At 34.9% G+C, this 22903-nt stretch overlaps 1 protein-coding gene across 3 annotated transcripts; it reads left to right on the plus strand.

The window, feature by feature from the left end:
* On the plus strand, nucleotides 7191-22613 carry LOC109725023 (endoribonuclease Dicer homolog 4). 3 transcript variants are annotated; one of them, XM_020254064.1, is made up of 18 exons: nucleotides 7191-7255; nucleotides 10703-10835; nucleotides 11507-11603; nucleotides 12363-12555; nucleotides 13132-13292; nucleotides 13390-13596; nucleotides 13705-13970; nucleotides 14063-14334; nucleotides 14442-14869; nucleotides 15663-15763; nucleotides 16200-16405; nucleotides 16528-16737; nucleotides 17473-17937; nucleotides 18060-18332; nucleotides 19349-19678; nucleotides 20838-21228; nucleotides 21551-21665; nucleotides 22119-22613. In XM_020254064.1, exons 2-18 carry the CDS (start codon nucleotides 10748-10750, stop codon nucleotides 22267-22269), a joined length of 3954 nt encoding a protein of 1317 aa, XP_020109653.1. In that variant the 5' UTR covers nucleotides 7191-7255; nucleotides 10703-10747; the 3' UTR covers nucleotides 22270-22613. The 3 variants fall into 3 exon arrangements, with proteins under 3 accessions (XP_020109653.1, XP_020109655.1, XP_020109656.1); XM_020254066.1 differs by having other exon boundaries at nucleotides 20838-21117; XM_020254067.1 differs by having other exon boundaries at nucleotides 20838-21036.

Below are 22903 nucleotides of genomic sequence, written 5' to 3' on the forward strand. Positions count from 1 at the left end.
AAGGCTAAATTACAAAAAAAAAAAAAAAAAATCACATGCACTTTAGCCCATTCTCAATTATATCCCTATATTAAAATTGTATCATTTACCTTAATTTAAAATGATATAAAAAGTTTGGAATAAACTGTTTAACTTAACTATAAAGCTTTATAAAAAATGAGTGAGAAATAAAAATTACTCGTAAATTAATGCAATAGAATTATATAAATAAATTAAATTATTCAATAAGCTCTCAATTTCATGGTATTAACAAAATAGAAGATCCTTTTATCTAACTTTTTATCTACGTTTTGAGTTACAATTAGAGATAAATGTTGAAATTGAAAAAAAATATGATGTTAAGTAACTTTTTACAATCTAATTTTTATGCGCAAATTTTGAACCAAAGTATCATTTGTAGCCTTTTCGAGTTTCTTGCTCACAAATGGAAAGCATAAACCTTGCGCAGCAGAAAGCATAAAGGGGGAGAAATTATTGCTTGCATCTTTTATTCAAAATTAAGTATATCTTAAATTATTATGTAAAAGGGTTAGTTCTTTGTTTGGATATTAGAGATTGAATTTGTGGTACTCTGAAAGGTTATTTGCGTTAGTGTTTATTAGCACTAAAGTGCGGAAGACATGTAAATGTTGATAAAAACTTTCACTGAATTATATGAAATTGGCCTTTGACTTTCATAAATAGGAGGCAAAGTCGAGTTTGTGAAACTCACAAATTTCTTGCTTCATGACATTTCTGTTTCAAATAATCCCTTAATCCAATTAGAAATTTTATTGGGATTACAGAAATAATAATGCCACTATATTTTATTTAGAGTGAATATTATTGAATTGAGATATTGTTGCAAGGCCAAATTACACTATGTACATTGAGAAAATAGAATTTACTTGTTTGTTTAGTAGGAGTAGCACCAAGTGCGTGTGTTGTAATAAGTTAGTTAATATATGTTTTTACGATTTTATCTGCAACGGAGAAGCATATTTCAAACTTATTTTATGAAAAATGTGCCTGCAAGTATGAAAGTAATTATGAAATTTTATGGAGATATTAGTCATTTATGAATTGTATTTTAAATTTTATAAAATAGTATCTTTTAATTATTAATATATTAGTAATTATATAATATTTTTCACAATCATGTGTAAACTTATTAAATTTTCCATGACTATATATGACTGCTAAAAATTATATAGGGGTTTGGAATATTTTAAAGTGGTTCCTCACAATATTTTAAGGTTGTGATCTTACAACTTGGCCCATCTAAGGCAATTGTAAGAAAAGTCCATTATTTTTTTTTGAACTAAAAACTCAAAAAGAGTTGGATAAGACCCTTTTGGTCCATTAGATGGGGTGTTTAAAAATTAAAAAACTCCAAGATGTAGGTTTTGTTTTTCTTATTTTAGTGTTAGAAGATAGTAATAAATATCTAATTAATTTATAAAAAAAATATGACATATATATAATTTACCAAGATAAATGCTAAATCTGAAAATCAAGAGTGTACACCAATGTCTAGAATTATCCTATATTTAATTTTTGGTGATAAAAAAAAACTTTGATAAGACTTCGTAGAAATAGCATGATTCTGAAATGATCAAATAGATTTAATTCTAATACTACTCTTATACTAAGACAGAACAATAATGTCTTATTTCAAAAAACAAAACTATCAAAAAGATTTGAGTGGGTTTATTTCGCTGAAGTTGAGAGAAGCACATTTGTGAGTTTCAAACTGTACGCCTGATCTTTCAATTTTAACTATGGTATAGGAGAAAGGTCGCGTTTTACATCATACAGAAGTCAGGACCGATGCTTACAGGTGTACACTTTCAATGCTTTCCATGTCTATTCTTCGAATTTATCGATCCTCCTCACAATATTCGCACTTGCAGTTCGGCAAGATAAGAAATTTCGGCGTCGGAGATCGTGTAAACTAAACACTTTCTAAGATACATTTCCAAAAAAAAGGGCTAGCTAATAAAACCGCTTACTTCATAGGACATATGTTCATTGTTCTAAAATAGAAGACAAAAAGTTAAAGGCGATTTCAAAAAGAAAAATATGAGAGGGGTTCCGATACTATTTTTTACGTAAGAGATTCTCAAAATCGACCTCAACCCGTACGGTCGCTCTCGTGCGCTCCTCCTTTTTCTTCGTCGAGTCTCCTCCACTTCGAGGCGAAGTCTCCCAAGTCCACCTCTCTCTCTCTCTCTCTCTCTCTCTCTCTCTCCTCTCCTCTCCCTCCTCCTCCTCCTCCTCTCCGCCATGGGCGAGAGCTTCGAGCTCGAGCTCAGGAGCTCCGACCCCGTCAAGGATCCGCGGACGATCGCTAGGAAAGTAAGTGTTCCCTCCCACTCCACGATTTTCTCCCTTTTTTTTGGTTTTGGTGATTTTTGGATTTTTTTGATCGTGATCGGATCGGATTTGATCGGGGATGGTGGGGTGGGGGGTATGAAGGTACCAGTTGGAGCTGTTAAGAGGGCGGTGGAGAAGAACACGATCGTGTACCTGGGCACGGGGTGTGGAAGACGCACATCGCGGTGGCTGCTCATGTACGCAGCTCCGCACTCATTCGCAAGCGAGCAAGCAGGTCTGCGTCTTCCTCGCTCCCACGTCCCTCGTTCGACAGGTGCGTCACGCGATTTCCCCCACCATTTTTTGTGCTAGGAGGTCGCTCGATAATGGCGATGTTTTGTGCAGGGTTAGTTATGGGGCTTGTTTTAAAAGCTACCATGTAGTGAGGGTTATGGAACCTCACTTTGATTATTATAGAGCATATGTATTGTAGGGAGTTTACATCGCTTTCACATGGTTTCAGTATTACTTTGTGCGAAAATGGGATTGGCAGTAGACGACTTGATGCGGCAAGAAAATCGCTATTTGCTAGTTTTGCATGTATGATGAAGGAAAATTTGCAAGCAATTCTGCGAGCGTAATGAGTGTTAGAAAGTGAAAAAGGAAGCTTGGTGTGAAAGATGGTCTAGATGGCGTGATTGAAAGTGGGCAATCCTTCATTATTCTAGCATTTTCTAAATATGTATTTTCTGTTTAGTGGTTCTAATACTTGATAATATCTTTAAATTTCATCTTAGTCATGCATATTATTCAATACAGAGCTTTATCGTAGTTAACTGGATCTCATTATTGAGAAGAAGTAACCTCTATATTTCTGCAGCAAGCCATGGTATTGAAAATCACTGATTTCAAAGTTCGGTGCTACCATGGGCACAGTAAGAATTTAAAGGACATGATGATTGGGAACATGGAGATTGAACTATCTGAGGTACGCATGCTTTAGATATGAGCAAGTGCAATATTGTTTAATACTGTATCTTGTGATATTAAGTACGTTCAAATTATTAGTTGTGGATAGCTATTTATTTGTTGGCATGCAAAATCAAGTTACTTCTATTATGGCATTAGTAGCCGGAACATATTTATAAATGGAAAAATTTCACTGAATGCTTTTTTAAACTGCCGTTTTCTTTTCTCATTAAATCAAGCAAGCACCATAATTATGCTTAGCTATTAATAGGTTTTCAACACCCATGATCTTTAGTTATAATCTCTATGTTTTATTGTGTTTACTTATTGGTAGTAACAATTAGCTATATCTGACTTTGTTTGAAATGTATGTTTATTATGAATTTAGTACAAGCAGCATAATAAATGATAAAGGGATTCTAAAGAGGGCTAATCAGCATAAATGTATGATAAAGGAATTCTAAAGGCGAAAATTGAAGAAACATTAGATGCACATGAAAGAAAACTTATAACCAATTTGATTAGAGCAATTTGCGAGTAGTATAAATAAAGGAAGTTATAGCTTATCATGACTAATTATGTCATAGAGAGGAAATATTGAAAAGTACTCAGGTTAGGCAGTTGAATGTAAAATGAGCATGCTTGCGAAACCTCTAGATGGCCGTTTGTTGAGAAATGAGCATGTTATTGTAGTCTTTAGTTGGTTGTATCGCAGAATGGACAAGGAAGATATGACATCGTTTTCTCTCGTCTAAAATGCTATATGATAAAGCAAAATGAATTTTTTTAAAATCCTGCTTTCACTTGATCCTGACGTAATCCCCAATCAGATAGCTAAAAATATAAATTGATCCGCTTTAAGTCTTTAATGCTCTCGAGCTCTAATTGAAAAGTTTATAATATGCTCTCCAAAGTCTGGGAAATTCTAGAGCAGTAAAATGCGGATTTTAAAAATTGTTTTGTTTTTCCGTTCCACAATAGTTGAAATGTTGAACCAAATATTATGGGTGCTTGTTTCATTGTAGTTGAACAGAACTTGAATGGCATGGATTTTAATGATAATGAAATTGAAGCTTTGATATCAAGGAGTTAAAGTGCCTATTGCACGGACTATTATCCACCGTGCAAAAAATATCAGTTATGCTATATGTTCTCGTGTCGATGCACAACTCAAAAACTTTTTTAAATTAGTAAGTAATTTTCTCAATAAAGTTCAAAGATTTGATAAAATACATAATAAGTAATTAGAATATTTTTGTTGCTCAAGAAAAATAATATTTCATATTTTCATGCCATAATGTGTTGGCACATATGTATTTTTTGTGATTTGCACGCCTCGGTACGGCCCAGCATGACCAGATCGTTCGTGCGGCGTCGTTTCTGCACGACGCCTGTGCTAGACACTTAAATCCTTGCTTGATATATGGCATTTAGTTTGCTTTGCATATTAAACCAGAATGATTGGCTAGCTTTGGTCCTATTCGTTTGGATTGTTCGAGGTGGATCTGGTGGGATGAACTGCTTTCGATCTCATCTAATTTGACTTGATTAGACCGTATTATCATTGATTGAACCATTCAAATCTACTTTAGTTGTGACTAGCTTTGGGTGTTGTTGCCAGCTTTGATGAGACCAGAACACCAGAGATTTCCACTTGTTCACTGGAGTGCAAGTGAATATTCCCCTTTTTCTGAAATATGTTTTATTGGAGATTGCATATATTACTCGCACAATTACGCCAAACAAAAGATGGCACTCCTCACATAAGCTCCAGTTTTAAGCCTGAATTTCAATCAATAATAAGTCCTTGTGTCAGAGCTGAATGATGCCTATAGACATTCTTTCAGCTACTGCCAGTTTGTCATCATTTTATTCTATGTGTTATTCATATCATGCTTAGAAAAACGTCCACTGTATTTGTGCTTATGGGTGCATAAATTTTGCTCCAGAAAGTTCATACTGAATAATTTGTATATCTTTTCCTGAAATGGTGTTCTTGAAAGGAACAAAGTGTGATAGAACAAGAATGGTATGCTGGAGACATTAGATTATTCGTGACACTAGATTTTCAATCTCCGTTAGTAGAATTGAAGTTTCTCACTTGCTTGAAAGAATTATCTCGTCATCGTGATGATAGACCTGAATGACTAAATGACTACACTTTGGAACTTGAATGTCGATACCTATGTAATCATGGATTCATGAACATTGATGGTGAAGGAGGTCTGTTCAATTATGTGTGGCAGATGGTTATAGGCTTACGTTTCCAATTGTCTCTTACTATTTTGTGTAGTAACAGCCTATTGCCTTTTCTGTTGGTATGTTGGCAGATTGACATTTCTTTACCCCACAGGTGCTTGTTATGACCCCACAAATATTGCTAATAATTTGAGGCATTTGTTTTATCAGGATGGATTTGATTGTGCTTCTTATTTTTGACGAGGTTCATCATGCACAGGCGCAGACGAGGCATCCATATGCACAAATAATTGAAAGTATTTTGTACAAAATCCAAATAAAGAACAGACATTGACAAAATACCCTACGGTGCTTAATATCTTTCTTGTAAAAATTTAGATGAAGGACAGATTCATATTGAGAAATGCAATATTTTTTGTCATAGAATTCTCTTTAATAACTTTTCAGGAATTTTATAAACCAATGGCATGAAAGTTCCTGTATATTTGGATGACTGCATCACCTATCATTGGAAAAGTAACGAAAGGCTGTGGCAGTGTCTAACCTCTTGTTGAGAGTCTGTTGTTTTTCTTGTCTATAAACTGTCATGCTCTATGTTTTGAATTTTATAAGGTATTGACCTATTTTAATTTATCATTAATCAATTTGAGTTTTTAATACCATTCATTAACCATTTCTCTTATATGTCAGTATATAATATGACAGAATTTATATAAATCATGGCTTTAAAGCTTAATGATTGGTTTAGCCAGTTAATGTGGTTCACCTTTCTTTTTCAAGCTTAAATTCTACGCTTATGCCTTATGCCCTTTCCTACAAGGAGAACAAAGAGGGGACAGAGGTATGTCAACCTTGTTGATCTAGGTCATGAAGTTTGCAAATTCAATTTAGTTCTTACATAGGATGAGAAGAAAATGTTGCTTTATTCTGTTGCATTGTCTAGCTGCTATTTGTTTGGTTGTTCTTTTTAATGCTTTACTGCTGTTAACTTGTATATTTCACTATTCATTTATCACTCGAGGTTGATTTTCCCTTTTCTCTAATTGGATGAATCTAAATTTGAAGGCATAGCATTTACACCATTTTCTAATAGCTTTGGCATTATCTGTTGAAACATAAATTGCAAGTATCTTTGCTATATATTTGTTTTGTCCAGACTCTGATTGCTTTGCTAGCTTTTGTTGCATTTCTTTCTTTTTTTTTGTCTTCAAATTTGGGTTTTTTTTACTCCATTATTCATTTTGTGGTATTATGCTTCCCAGGTGGTCCAACCAATTGACTTACACAAATGCATCAATAGTCTTGAGAGTTTGCTTCATGGTGAGGTTTGAATTAAATGCCAAATAAGTGAAAACATTGGTTAGGGATGAAGATTTTGAGGTTATATATGTTTTGTATTTTAAAGTTCCATGAAATTCTCTTATCATTGTGTAGGTCTGCACAGTTGATAATCTTGAACTTGAAAGTATAATTGCTTCTCCAGATCTTGAGGTACTCTTATGGCCCATTGTTCATATCTTCTCGAGTCTTATTGTTACTTGCAGTGAGAAACTTGAGAACTGAAAGTCCAGGTTGTTTCCTTGTTTATATGTCTAAGGATGAGCTGTATTTCTCTTCCCAGCCAGGAATAGCATATTTATGTGTTTATTTATGATCCAAGCAGTGCATGTCCCTGCTAAGGGAGAATTTATGTGATTTCAAGGATCCAACAAGAAAATGAAGTTTCTTTGTTGGGTTGCACGACAATCTGTTGTTCTGTTTGCAAAGTGTTGGTCTTTGCGGGGCTCTTCAAGTGAGTGATATTTGATATTGCAATTGTTTTCATATTTGGAAGCTCTTATACATAGCAATGCTTACTTTTACGGAGCAAGGGTAGCATTTTATTCCATTGAAGAAAACCTAAGGCGCTTAAAGTTGCGGGTTAATTATTGTTGTTTTTTCTAGATTTTCTCATTTGTTATTTTTGAGTTTCATTTGTTGCGGAATTATTATATATTTGCTTCCTGAGAGTTCATATTAGATTGCTTGCTGTGGTGGAGTATATTGCAGATTTTCTGAAATAATTTACTATTCTATTTATCTGTGACCTATACTTAACCACTGACTTTTTTCTTGTTAAACAAACATCAATTATGAATCATGCTTCAGTAATGAAATCAGTCACTCACTACAATTTGGCTTCACTTTCATTTGTGTTGAGAACATTATCTTATATATTCTATATGATTGTGCTGTCCATAATTGTTGTCTGCTGGTATCTGCTTGTAACAATTATGCATGTTTTAGGTTTTGTACATATGTGCTATTCAATGTTTTTTTGGTCATGTATAGTTCTCTCCATGGGAAAGCTGGCCCCTTTTTGGTCCCTTGTTTTGATTAAAAGTTTAAAGCCATCTTTATCCTCCTGCTACTATGCTTTCATTGGTTTTGTGTAAATTCTTAACAAAAGATGCTCATGGAGTAAGAAGCTAAGGCTCCCACTGAAGATCGCTGTGAGTGTTGTAAATCTAGTTATATCCTTTTTTATGTAAATAAAACTTGGAGGAGGTGAGGTCATGCGGTTGCAGAATGGAGAAGGGAGGAAGATAGGGTTCAATATAACAAAAGGTGAACAAAATTTATAGAGAGGAGGATTGCCTTTGCCGCCCCATTTTGCCTGTGTCGTACCATGCAAGGCCATTCGGCATGTGGCATGGGTCATGCCAATACTGTATTGACAAAATAGCTTTTGTTGCATTTTTGGGAACTTTTTGAGTTTTTTTGATGTAAAAGTTTTACAAAAGTTTTTTTTTATACTTAAATATATAGATGTAAATCAACTAACGTTTGGAGCAATTAGTAAGTTTTCTTGCATAATAAGACTAACTTTTAGTGTGAAAAAATAAGAAGATTTCCTCCAATTTTTTTACATTTTATATCTAGTGAATCTACGCATGGTAGTGTTTTCCTATAATTTTTATCTAATTATGACTTTGGTTTTGGTTTTATGCATGTATTTTCATAATATATATAAATGATTCTTTTAGTTTTTAAGATGTTTATGATTATATTCTTAGAAATTATGTAAGATAAATGCATAAATATTTTTATATCCATAAGACATATTAAAATACTCTAAACAACTAATTTTTCTTAAAATTAATAAAAAAGCGGTGACCGAAGTGAACAATATTTTTTATAGAGTGAACAAAATTTATAGAGAGGGTAGGATTGCTTTTGTCGCCCCATTCTGCCTGTGTCGTACCATGCAAGGCCATTCCGGCATGTGGCATGTGTCATGCAATACTATATGACAAAATAGCTTTTGTTGCATTTTTTGGGAATCTTTTGAGTTTTTTTGATGTAGAAGTTCTACAAAGTTTTTTTCATACTTAAAATATATAGATGTAAATCAACTAACATTTGGAGCAATTAGTAAGTTTTCTTGCATAATAAGACTAACTTTTAGTGAAAAAAAAAAGAGTAGATTTCTCCAATTTCTTTACATTTTATATCTAGTGAATCTACACATGGTAGTGTTTTCCTATAAATTTTTTTCTAATTATGACTTTGGTTTTGGTTTTATGCATGTATTTTCTAATATATATAAAATGATTTGTTTTAGTTTTAAGATGTTTATGATTATATTCTTAGAAATTATGTAAGATAAATGCATAAAATATTTGTATATCCATAAGACATATTAAAATACTCTAAACAACTAATTTTCTTAAAAATAATAAAAAAAGCGCGACGAAGTGAACAATATGTCAATAACATGCCTTAGTTTTTTTTTTTTTTTTTTTTTTTTTTTTTTTTTTTTTTATGGGGGAGGGGGGGGGGGCATTGTCGTGCCAACTTGGGCACGCCATGTGTGCTGTGGTAAGTGGCACGGGGCTTACCAATGGCACTGCAATCCCTGATAGAAAGCATGGCAAGCTATTGAGCACAAATACTTCAAATTTCATGCCGTATCCGTAATCGAATACGATACACGCCTGATACGTGCCGACTTGGGCACACCATGTGTCGCTGGCAAGTGGCATGCGGCTGTACCAATGGCACTGCAATCCCTGATAGAAAGCATGGCAAGCTATGAAGCACGGATACTTCAAATTTCATGCCGTATCCGTATCAAATACGATACACGCCTGATACGTGTCCGATACGGAAATGAAGTATCTGGCATTTTTAAAAAATAAAAAAATATCGGATACGGCTCGGATACGTGAGGGATGCGGGGGGATACGGGGGGGACACGACCAGGTTCTTTTCTGGTCTAAAATGATCGAAACTTAAAATTTTTTTAAAAGCTCACGTCCAAACCTATTGGAAAGAAGGAAAAGAGTGAGAAAAATGCCAATATCTGTTCAATTTGTCATTTCATTTATCTTTTTGCTCTTGAATGGTAGAAGACTCTCCCTCTCGTTCTATCTTCACACAGTATTTACTCTCTTTCATCTAATTTGTCAACCTAGCATTAAACAATAAAGGCTATAGAAAATATGATTTTTTTTCCTTCTCTATTAAATTATTAGCAAGTTGAATGATAGTTGGTTTGATACTTTTTGAATTATTATTTTATATGATTGATTATCTTTTTTTATGAACCTATGTAAAACAATTATACAATTTAATGCATATTAGAATATATTCCTTAATATAGTCCAGATATCCTGATTGTTCTCAATATATCATTACATATAATCAACATATATTTAAATATATTTAAAATAATATTTTATTCAAGTATATCCCGCATATCGTATCCTAAAAGTTTTAGAAATTGCCGTATCACCGTATCCGTATCGTGTCGTATCCGTATCCCCATATCCGTATCTGTACAACATAGATGGCAAGTTAGATAGGCCTTGAAGCTGGGTTGCATAATCCACCTAGAAGCCTTATTCCAATATCATGGCAATTGAGGATAGGCTATGAATTGCAATCTTTTGCATGTTAGATCTGATGTATGGCTATAATGTCCTTTTTTTGTGTTTCTTACTATCATACTAGAGAGAATTCTCTTAGTACATTTTCATTCCTGTATACATATGTCAGCCGGACAGTGTATTACATACTCTATTTGCATTGTCTATCTGGTTTTTTTCTTTGTTGCCCTATATAAGATGATCAACATGTGAGTATAAATTATCTGTTCAGATTTAACAATAGACTGTAACTTGGATAACTTTTATTTTTTCGACGAGCATAAAAATTATAACTTTCTTTTTTTTCCTTCTTTTATTTGTGTTAAAAGGCTGCACGAGTGCTCTTAGCTTCTGATGGTGCTGACCTGAGTGAAATGGAGACAGAGGCCAATTACAGTAACAAGTGCCTTACAGATCAGTACTTGAAGGAGGCAATCTCAATTCTAGGCTGTAATTTCGATGGTATGGTCGGGTATATTTAAGGAAAGTCATATTGTTTCTGTGTTTTCTGTTTTGTTCTCTTTCTTATTCAAGTTAAGGATTTTTGCATTTCCAAGCAATTCAGAAACTAAATGATATTTTGTCATTTAATAAATTTCATTTACTCAGTGTACTTCTTTATATGTAAGAAAGATTGGAATGATGCTGCTTACTAGAATGATGCTTAACTACCCTGTACCCATCAGTACTAGAGCAATCCAATTGAAAAGCTTTCTCTTTATTCTGCGCTTTCGTCCCTCTTATCTCTTCTTACCTCATACCTTCCTTCTCATCTTCCACCCTCTTTTCTGCATGGAAATATCTGTGGGCTAATAAAGAATGTTGAGTTTAGGAATTTTAGACTCTTAGCAACTTGGTTACCGTGTTTTAGAACGATTTTATTTTTTTCTTTTTTGCACAACAGGCCAAATCCTACCTACACTTTGCCCCATTTGCAGATAGCCACGTTAAGTCAAGCACAAGCACTTGAACTTTCAATCTGTTGCAAAGACTCCCTTTTACTGTCTTACGAAGGATATTTGCAGTTAGATTTGTGTTGTTAACTTGGGCACCTCTTTGTAAAGAGAATTTAGAGATAGGAGGGCAATACACTTGAGTTTGAACTGAATTGTTTGGATTTACTGGTATTGTAGATGAAACTACTGCTGATTTCAGTACTCTAGAGACTGTGAAAGAGCCTTTCTTCTCAAAGAAATTGTCAGTTCTTATTGAGGTTCTCACAAGATACAGGTTTGTTCACATGCTGCTCTCATTTTTTTAGATTATCTTTTAAAATTATATGTTATTTTTCATAGTATCCTTGCACACTATATTGATGTCTCCTGCTCTGTATTCCATGCTGTTATTTATATTTGACTACAATTTTTTCTTAAGTTTTTGTACATGAATCCTCTTATGCAAATTGTATCATGGGCAATCGAGATTCATGGCATGTGCCAAAAAGAGAACTTATGGGGACTTCATGTTAGTGACATGTTCATGAAATAAAAAATTGGTCGGTGTAGTAATTTAATTAGGCTATATTTTAAAGTATGCTGTTTTCTTTCATCTATTTCACTACTGCGATAATCATACCTTATATACTCATCTTTCTAGGCACATTCATCATGCTCGTCCATGTGCTTGTATATGCATGCTTGTCTTATCAGGACATTCAGAACCACAAAATTTCTGCTTAATAATGATTCAGCAACAGTTATGATGTTAACAACTTTGTACTCACCTAACTAAATCCAAATGGAAGCTGTTTATCTTACTTTTGCACTCACCTAACTAAATCCAAACGGAAGCTGTTTACCTTACTTTGTATTCACCTAACTAAATCCAAATGGAAGCTGTTTATCTGCAAAGATGTTAGATAGGATCTCACAGTATGATACAGTGCTAATGCCATGCACATTACTCAGTTGGCAAAAACTCAATCTGAAAGTCAAGCTTCAATTGTTACCTTCACCGTCAATGAATGCCATGGCTTTATTTTCTTGACAGACTACAGGAAGGCATGAAATGTATTATATTCGTGAAAAGAACCATCATTGCAAGAACGTTAGCATACATACTTGGAAATATGAAGTCTCTCAGTTTTTGGAAATGTGAATTTCTTGTGGGATATCACTCTGGATTGAAGAATATGTCGCGAAAAAAGATGAATGCCGTTGTTGAAAAATTTTGTTCTGGAGAGGTATGACTAGGCATTCTCTTTATTCAAATATTTGAGTGAGCAAACCTTCTATACTTATTTCTTTTGGAGAGGTGTGACTAGGCAATCTCCTTAAATATTATTGAGTGAGCAAACCTTCTATACTTCTTTGAGTATTTTTCTTTTTTTTTTTTCCGTTTCATAAATGTGTATGTATGTGTGTGGGTGTACGTGTGTGTGTGCGAGCGCGCGCGTCTGTGTGTTTAGAATAGAAGCAAGCAGTTTGAATTCAAATCTTGAAGCTTTATAGCTGAACTTCTAGTTTGTGTGTGAGTAGGCTTTCAACCGTAGAGTTAAGATGTGTCATGTGTGTATGTGCGTGTTTGTGTAGGAGTTTCGGTTGGAAGCAAGCAGCTTGAATTCAAATCCTGGAGAGTATTCGACCATCAAGTTAAAATGTGTGTGCATGTGCGTGCACATATGAGTTTCGGTTAGAGGCAAGCAGTTTGAATTCAAATGCTTGAGCTTTATGGCTGGAACTTTAGTTTGTGTGTAAATGCTGGAGATTTATTTCTAATTATAATCTGATTGATGGTTTGAATTTTGTTGAGTTTGCAGGTTAATCTGCTGGTTGCTACTAATGTCGCTGAAGAAGGGCTTGATATTCAAACCTGTTGCCTTGTTGTGCGGTTTGATCTTCCACAAACTGTTGCTAGCTTTATACAGTCTCGAGGCCGTGCTCGAATGATGAAATCTAAATACATATTTCTAGTGGAGAGGTGTTTTCTTTTGTGAATGCCATCTGCATGCTTAAGCATTCTGTGTTTATTCTTATTAGTATCTTTACGTTCTTTGTTTGTTATCTCAATCTCACAGGGGGAATCAGCAAGACGAGAAATTACTTGATGATTTTATAATTGGCGAAACTATCATGAGTAAGGAGGTACTTGATCGGTCATCAGATGATACATTCAATAATTTGGAGGAGATTATTTACAAGGTAACTAGTACGGGTGCTTCCATTAGCACTGGCTGTAGTGTGTCACTTCTCCATTATTACTGCAGCAAACTTCCTCGAGATATGTAAGTAATGACTGCCATTTTTACATTTTGGTGGCATTATTTGCTCTGTGAAATATTATTCAGTTTTAAACTTCCGAATATGACTAATAATATCATGTTTCTTTGCAGGTATTTCGCACCTTCCCTAAAGTTTTTTTACATAGATGACAGTAATGGCATCATTTGCAGAATGATTCTTCCACCAAACGCTCCATTTCGTCAAGTTGAGAGTCTACCATGTGCATCAAAAGATGAAGCTAAGAGAAATGCGTGTCTACAAGCATGTAAGGAACTTCATGAAAAGGGTGCTTTAACTGATTATCTTTTGCCTGGTCTAAGTTCCGGGAAAAAGAATGGATCAACTGCACATCATTCTGGATGCAACAGCAATGAAGGTTGGCTTTTATGTGGACTTGAGCCATTCAAACTTTTGTGTTGAATTATTTGTCAGGTTACAAATAATCAATTCATTGTTTTTATGCTTCAGATGAAAATCTAAGAGAACTTTACGAGATGTTAGTTCCTTCTGTTCTCAAAGCATCACGGTCCAATTTTGATAGTCAGATAAATATGTATTTCTACTATATTAGACTTGTACCAATACCAGAGGATAGACAATATCGGATGTTTGGTCTCTTTGTCATGTCTCCTCTTCCTAAAGAGGCCGAAAAGTTGGAAGTTGATTTACATCTTGCTCATGGTAGAATCGTGGAAGCAGGAATTGAACCAAAGGGAATGTTGACATTTTGCAAAGAAGAGGTTAAAAAAAAAAGCCTTTTACTGTATTTTATATTTTATATGCATATGGGATAGTTCATTTATGATACTTATCTTCTAGTCTAACATTATCTTCTAACTGTGCACAGATTGTGCTTGGGCAATATTTTCAAGAAATGTGCCTGAAGATTATCCTTGACAGAGCAGAGTTTTATTGTGATCATGTTTCCTTGGGCAAATTCCATGCATCTGAACATTGTTTCTCAACTTTCTATTTACTACTTCCAGTCAAGCAGCAAAATTGTGGGGACAAGATAATTGTTGATTGGGAAACTATAAGATGCTGTTTATCATCACCTGTTTTTGGACGTATTACAGATTTAGATTGGAAAGATCCTTATCCGATAAGTGATTCTTTGAAACTTCTTAATGGAACAGTCAGTAAACACAATGTCCTTAACAGCTTAGTTTTCACTCCGCACAACAAACTTTTTTTCTTGATTGATGACGTTATACATGGAACAAATGCCAACAGCCAGTATAAGAGTGTGAGCTATGCACAACACTACCAGGACAGGTAAATGTTGTCGATCTACTGTATCTATGCATTTGTCATAATCTACTTTTTAGATACAAATATTAGGTCCATGCAGTTTATGTGTAGCATAAATTTCTTCCTGGATAAGAATATCTACAGAATGCTTCTATCATCTTGTTTCTATAACTCAACAAGAAGGGAAGTTGATGGCTACATCATGTGCAGAAATAGTGACACTTAAAATGGAGAAGTGACTCCACTACTCTAGTGTGTTGTGTTATTGTCTTTGATTTCCCTTGAGACATCAACAAATAGAATTGATTAGTAATCATAAAATGATCTCTATATGGAAATGAAAGATCAGAGGAATAAAATGAAGGGATTCAGAAGGCAACTTCCAAAATAGATAAAAGGACTTATATGATGATACATTGTATAACAGACATTCATTTTTTTTACGAGCACAAATTTGTATGTTTAATTTCTAAGCTACTCTTTTTCTTGACTTTACCAAATGATTTATTCCAAATTGACCATCAAGTGTACGAAGTCCTACTTGTACTTGTACCGACTTTTGGACATTTAAACAAAGCGGGGATAACTTTGATGAACTAAGTATTTTGATTGACTGCTAGTTTCAAAAAACTGTTGTGCTGCCCCTACTTGAATGTTTCTTGGCCTATGAATTGTCTTTGTAATTTTGAGGGAATTTTCACTTATCATATTTGGGTTGTTTATTTGATTCTTGACCATAAGAATGAAATGCTACTTTGTTTTTGTAACTTGGTTTATAGTGGCTTAATATTTTACAAATTGGCACTCTGAAAATCAGGTTTAATATTCAGTTATCCCATCCAGAGCAACCTCTTCTAAAGGCCAAGCCGCTATTTAATTTACATAATTTGCTCCATAACCGTTTACAAGGGAATACAGGTGATCTTCCCTGCTATTTTACTAATGCAGTTTTTTGTTTTGTTTTGTTTTTGTTTTTTGTTTTCCCCCTGAAAAATGTCATACAACTTGTTACTGTTTATTCACTATCTTAAAACTTATCTTTGGATTACTTCAATTTACTTTTACAATCACAACACGAAATCATAAAGAGATGCTCAGATGTGACAGTTCCTGATTTGATATGCTAGCAACGAAAAAAGTAGTAACATTGAAGTTTGCTTATCATATGAATGATGAATTTTGCAATGGTGTAATTGATATATTGTAATTGAAAACTGGAAGATTAACCTAAGTTGCATCTGGGATTCAGTTGTACCTATGTCAGATGTATACTTTGTTTTTGGTTGAAATTTTACTTCTTATAATATTTGTTATTATCTTAATTGTTATGTTAACTATATGCCTGAAAAATCAGAGTCGCACGAGTTGTTGGAGCACTTTGTGGAGCTACCCCCAGAATTGTGTTGCTTGAAAATAGTTGGTTTTTCAAAAGATATTGGCAGTTCTCTTTCTCTGTTGCCCTCTTTGATGCATCGGCTGGAGAATTTACTTGTAGCTATCGAGTTGAAGGAAGTCTTGGCATCCTCATTCCCAGAAGCTTCTGAAATTAGGGCTGACTGTGTAAGTCATTAGTTTCCATATAAGCATCATAAGTTCATACAGACAGATCAGTTGTTGTCACAGACGTGTAGTTGTTTACACTCTTCAATCCTCATTCTTTAAGCAAGAAAAATACATTTCAGATTCTAGAAGCACTCACGACAGAGAAATGTTTGGAAAGGCTTTCTCTGGAAAGGTTTGAAGTGCTTGGTGATGCTTTCTTGAAGTATGCAGTTGGCCGTCATTGTTTTGTTTCATTTCAAGGACTAGACGAGGGTCAATTGACCAGGATGCGTTCTGCCATAGTAAATAATTCAAATCTCTGCGAACTAGCAATTAAAAAAAATTTGCAGGTACGTTACTTCAGATGATTATCTTCTCCTTTTTTATGATTGTATTTTTCCTTTTTTTTTTTTTATTTTGTGGACTATGAGACTATCTCTAGTCACTATACCTTGTGAGGTAAATTTCTTCGATGGCTTTCAGATAGTTGTCAGTGGTTTCAATTTTACTTGTGCTGCTAATATTGTACAATTTCTCCTTTGGGAGTTCCCACAGGAAAATCAAATATCAGAATGTCAAATTCACAATGATTATAGAAACTAGAAAGTATGATGGCAAAATATAATATAGCAAAATTTTGTTTTTTTTTGTGTTGTGTAGCAAATTGGATGAGCAGCGAGGATTTTCACCTGTTATGAGGATCTCAATTTGTTCTTATCAAAATATTGCCTTTTGACTATTTAAGCATCATCTTTGATGCATTTCTGGTTTATCCTAAACTGTTGTATGTGGGTTGGGGCAGTCACGTTTTAACCTTAATTTCCACTGGCCTGACCTTTTTGGCTTGACCATTTTGGCCAGCTTTCTGCTTTTGGAAGTGTCGTTTCAGATATGCATATTGCTCTTTGAGAATGTTGTCTTCCTGCTTGTGAGAGTATTCTAGCATGTTGAATCAAAGATTCTAGCATGTTGAATCAAAGAAGCTATCTTCTAAAAATTTTCCCATGTCAATGTTCTGTAATACATCAAGGGATAGATCAAAGTGCTATATCTATCTGAAGTACTTCTCTCTCTTCAATTTACAGGTGTACATACGTGATCAGCCATTTGACCCTACCCTCTTCTTTGCATTAGGCCGTCCTTGTAATGTTGTTTGTAATGCGGATACAGAATCGAGCATACATCAAATGGGAACTGATTCTGGGTCAGATAGACCAGAATCTGGTAGTGTGAGATGCACCAAATCCCATAATTGGCTACACAGGAAAACCATTGCAGACGTTGTGGAAGCTCTTGTTGGAGCATTTCTTGTCGAGAGTGGGTTTAAAGCTGCATTTGCTTTCCTTCGGTGGCTCGGTATACCTGTTCATTTTGATCTTCCAGATGTTTATAGAGTATACAAATCAAGCAACAACAACTTGTCACTCTGTGATGTTATCAGTGTTGCTAAGCTTGAGGAATTGATAGGCTATACATTTAAGTACAAAGGACTTATTCTGCAAGCACTTGTTCACGCTTCCTATAGTAATCATCCTGGAGGATGCTACCAGGTTAGTATTGCAGAAAAATGTCGAGAGTAAGTCAAATCATTTCTCTGTTTTCCTCAAAAGTTGGCAAATGGCAAAATAATTTGAACTGATACAGCTTGTACTGCTACTTGCCTTTTGAACAGAAGCTGGAGTTTCTTGGCGATGCAGTCTTGGAATACTTGATTACATCATACCTCTACTCAGCTTATCCAGATTTAAAGCCTGGTCAAATAACGGATTTAAGGTCAATATCTGTAAACAATTATTCCTTTGCACATATAGCAGTCTGGAATTCGCTGCACAAGTTTCTTGTAAAGGATTCTAACAGTCTTACTGAGGCAGTAAACCAGTTTGAGAAATATGTCCAGCTATCTGAGCCAGAAAAGGACATGCTGGAAGAACCTGCATGTCCAAAGGTATGTACTATGTAAACTCCGTAGACCTATGCTGCATTTATTGGTAGGTGCGTTAGTTCATTGAGAAACTGGATGATTCTAACCAGTGTCTGTTATGTGGAAAGTACCTTTCTTTTTCATGAATATTCATGTCAAAAATCTTTTCCTCACTTAACTTTGTTGACTTGACAATCTTTTGTATTAATTTTATAACCAGCAGCCTTTCTGATTCTCTGATGAGCATTCACTGGCTAAGATTGTCATACCTTGCCACAGCAAGTAAATCCATGGTTATAGTTTTTAATCTAAGATAGCTATTTCTAATGAAACTAGCAACTTCAATTAGATATTCTTTGGGCAGTAATTACGTGTCAGCAGGAACTTGCCGACTAAGACTGAGCTTGTGACCGAGGTTATTTTGCTATGAACACATAGAATGTGCTTAATAGGCTTGAGGAAAGATCCCAAGCAATCTATACTCGCTACAAGGAAGGTATAGTAGGATAGATTGTGGGACTTGATTGCAATAATTTTGAAAGTACGAACCAGAAATTACAACTTAAAGTTTGAGGACTAAAGTGTCACGTGCCTCATATTTTGAGGACCAAACGTGCAATTTACCCTTCTTAATATTTATAGTAGCTAAATTGCATATGCACCAGTATGTGCACCCGCAGTATGCAGTATGTGGACCGCCCACATACCACATAGCACTTTCTAAAACATTGTAAGTAACTATTTGCTATAATTGATCAATTTGCTTAGAGAAGTTAGACATTTCTTTCAAATTTCATGACAGCAAAATGTGCATTAATAGTGGAATTGAATTTTTTGTACCGCTTCTATTTTAAGCTCTAAGCATGTTGAGTTTGTGATATTTACTAGTGAACTATGGTCTCAGATGACTTCTAAAGCTTGCAATCTGTATTCTATACCAATTTTCTTGAATGATTGCATGCTATCAGTTATTCGCTTCCCTATTTTGTTGTTTCTAGTTTGTTGCCTTCAAAGTCTTTTGAACTGTATTACACACACAGGTACTTGGGGACATTGTGGAATCTTGTGTTGGTGCTGTACTTCTGGACACTGGATTCGATCTAAATCAAGTTTGGAAGTTAATGCTTATGCTTTTGGGACCAGTCTTGAACTTCACTAGCTTGCAGCTTCATGCTGTTAGAGAATTGCGAGAGTTTTGTGAGAGTTCTGGGTTACCACTGGGTCTTCCTGATCCAGTAAAAGAGAAGGGGCTTTACTTTGTCAAGGTCGAAGTTGGTTTAAAAGATCACACTTTGACTTGCATGGCAACTAACAAAAACTCAAAAGCTGCTAGAAAAATGGCTGCACAAGAAGCACTTTCTAAATTGAAGGTAAGGCAAGTGTAGTCTTTCTGTTATGAAAGTATTGATTTGATTTTTTAGCGAAATACGGTTACGGCATTACTAACACTCTTTCAAGTTGGCTGGATGTAATTATTGTATGCTTCATCTACTTATTGGTTAAATAGTTTTTCACTTGGTCATCTTTGACTCCTATTGTGCACATATTTCTTAAAGTCTGAAAAAAGAATCAATTGATTTGGAAGTGTTCATGTAATTCATGTCTAGCAAATCCACATTGTGCTATGCATTTCAGTTGCATTTAGAAACAAATATATTTTATGTACATACATTGATGGACTTTATTTTAGATAACCTTAAAAATTATATTTGACCAAATAACTTTGTCAAAATTTATTTGACCAATTAACCCTATTTTGTCCAACTCAACACTAGGGTGAAGCAATAATTGGAAGACGGTGAATCATTCAGAGTCTTTAATAAAAGTTAAAAAGACGGTGAACCGTTTATTGCCTTTCCCTTTAAAAAGAAAATAGTGAATGATTCTTCGTTTCTTTCTTAGTTAAGTATTTTCAACATGCATTTCTAACAATTCGACAAAATCCCAACAGCTCACTTACAATCCTAACAACCCCATAGTAGCTCGCATGCAGTCCTAACAACCCCATAAAATTTCCTAACAACCCACACAAAAAACCTACAAACAACTGTAACAACCAGAAAACCGACATATGGTAAATGATTCACCGTTTTCTAAAGATGGTGAATGGTTCACCACTTTCAATGAACACGGTGAATGATTTATTGTCTTTCACTCTTTCTCCATCATTGTGCTGAGTTGGACAAAATAGGGTTAGTTTGCTAGAAAATTTTTTGTTAGGGTCATTTGACTAAATATAATTTTTTTTTAAGGTTATTGTGAAGAAATGTCCTACATTGATACTTGGCACATAAATGTAGCCAAAATACAACAGTACATAGATCTACTTGTGTAAGACCATTGTTTTACAGTAATCTGCGTTCTGTATGAAATGGGTTAGTTCGTAAAACAAAAGATGAAAGTGGATGCTCTTCCTTTTCTTTTGACAAACTGGAATAAACAATTACCAGCAGATTAAGCTGATTCGATTTTCTTTTTGAATACACTGCTTTTGCTATTCCTTTTGAATCTTTTAATGCGCATATGCAGGCTCATGGTTACAAGCCTAAAAGAAAGTCACTGGAGGAGGTTCTACGTACTACTAGGAAAAATGAAGCAAAGCTAATAGGCTTTGATGAAGACCCCATTCTAGTAGAGAATGATAATGATATCTGCATTAAATTGGAGAAGCTATCGACCCATGAACCAGAAGAGAGTAGCTTGTTTCTCCAGGATGCAAAATCAGCTGGTACTTCTTTCGGCTATAAATCATTCATTCCTTCCGGCACGGAGGAAAATTGTATGGCTGGCGTGAACGAGAACTACAATGGTACCAAATGCAAGCATGAGCCTGTTATACAGCATTATGTGGTGTCCAGTGGATTGGCCGAGAAGAGCAATCCATGGCAGAATTCTGATATGGAAACTCTCACTTCGTTAGGTTTATTCACTGGAAACTGATTTAAAAAAAGAGAGCAATATATGAATTTCCCCTTTTACTTATTTACTGTGGACTTAGATTCCTTCTTACAGAAGTCCACTGCCCATTCACCTCTCCAACCAAAATTTAGAAAAAAGGAAAAAAAAAAAAGAAAGCTCCCTAACATAAGAAAAGGGAATATTTTCAATAAACTACACTTGTAAGGCCTAAATATGAAAATTTAGATTTTGCCGAGTTATATATAACATATGTAAGTTGGTGATCTTGCAAGGATATAGAAATTCTCGACGGTATAGTTGATAATGTTTCCTTCACTGTGTAGGTGATCTGGATCGGAAACCTGCAAAATCACGCCTTCTTGAGATCTGTACCGCCAACTATTGGGACCCTCCTTTATTTGAGTGTTGCAAAGATGAAGGACCTAGCCACCTAAGAGAGTAATCTTCATATCCTGTGCCTATTTCGTGGACGTGTATTTGTTATAGTTAGTGAAGTACATGTTTCCAATCAGAAAAAGTACGGTCTGATTGTGAAGCTTAGATAAGCTGCTGTTGTTATTTAACAATCTAACTTGCCGATAGAAATCCAAAGCTTAAGACTTGCTGCCGAACAAAATATTTGTGATTTGGTTTCTTCTATTAGATAGCTAATAATTCCCCTGTTAAATTTGATTTAGTCTTCTTTGTTATCGAGTCATTACCAAATGAAAAAACAGGAAATAAAGATGTCTTCTCTGCTAAAAATTGTATATGCCCATAACAACTTAAAGCTCCAAGGGGAACAAGTTAGTTGTGCTTTCCAATGTCAAATGTATCCTATGTTATATTTTTGTCTTTTGTACATTTGATGTATTGTAAGCTCATCATGTAACATGTCCAATACATATGCAGGTTCACATACAAGGTTACTGTTCGAGTCGAAGGAGCTACTGCAGCATTATTGGAGTGCTTCAGTGACCCGAAGGCGCAAAAGAAAGCCGCACAAGAGCATGCCGCAGAAGGGGCCTTATGGTATCTCAAGCAACAAGGTTACCTACCTTAACCCTAAATCTCTTTCCGAAGCACTCTGTTGTATATAATTTTCCGTATTTAAAGCAGGTCCTGTAGATTTCCTAATATATGGTCTGAACAAACAAAAATTCTGGTTGTATAGTATGCCAACCCGATTTAGACTAAAATGGGATCTTTCCCATGATCCCTTTTTAAACCCGTACCCAATTATTAGGACTATCACCCAATCTGAACGGTATTAGCATATAATCCTAACCCTCGTTAAATAGGGTGAGGGCACGAGGCACTATCTTATTCTGTGTCACTCATTTTCAAACTCGCTTAATTATGTGTATGTCAAGAGAGAGTATGGCTTTAAGCTCTACATTCTGGTTTTCCCTCTTCTTTTGCTCTTCTTTTTGTCTAAGGCTGAAAGTATTCGGTCTATCGGAGTAGCTTTGGAGCCATGTTTATTGCCCCTCTTAAGATCTAAACGTTAGCATGTTGCTCTTGCGAGTGCAATTTCATACTCGAGTCTTGGATAACTTCCCTGGGGTATATGTGTAAATAGATCTGAAGTTGGATCTGAAGTTGTTATGAAGTAAAATGGCAATGGATGTTTATTTGGAAAAACCTATTTCAAGAGGGAGGTATGGTAGGCAATGTTCATGTGCGCAGTCCTTTTT

The sequence above is a fragment of the Ananas comosus genome, linkage group 19, assembly GCF_001540865.1.
Source record: "Ananas comosus cultivar F153 linkage group 19, ASM154086v1, whole genome shotgun sequence".
In the NCBI taxonomy this organism is placed as follows: Eukaryota; Viridiplantae; Streptophyta; class Magnoliopsida; order Poales; family Bromeliaceae; genus Ananas; species Ananas comosus.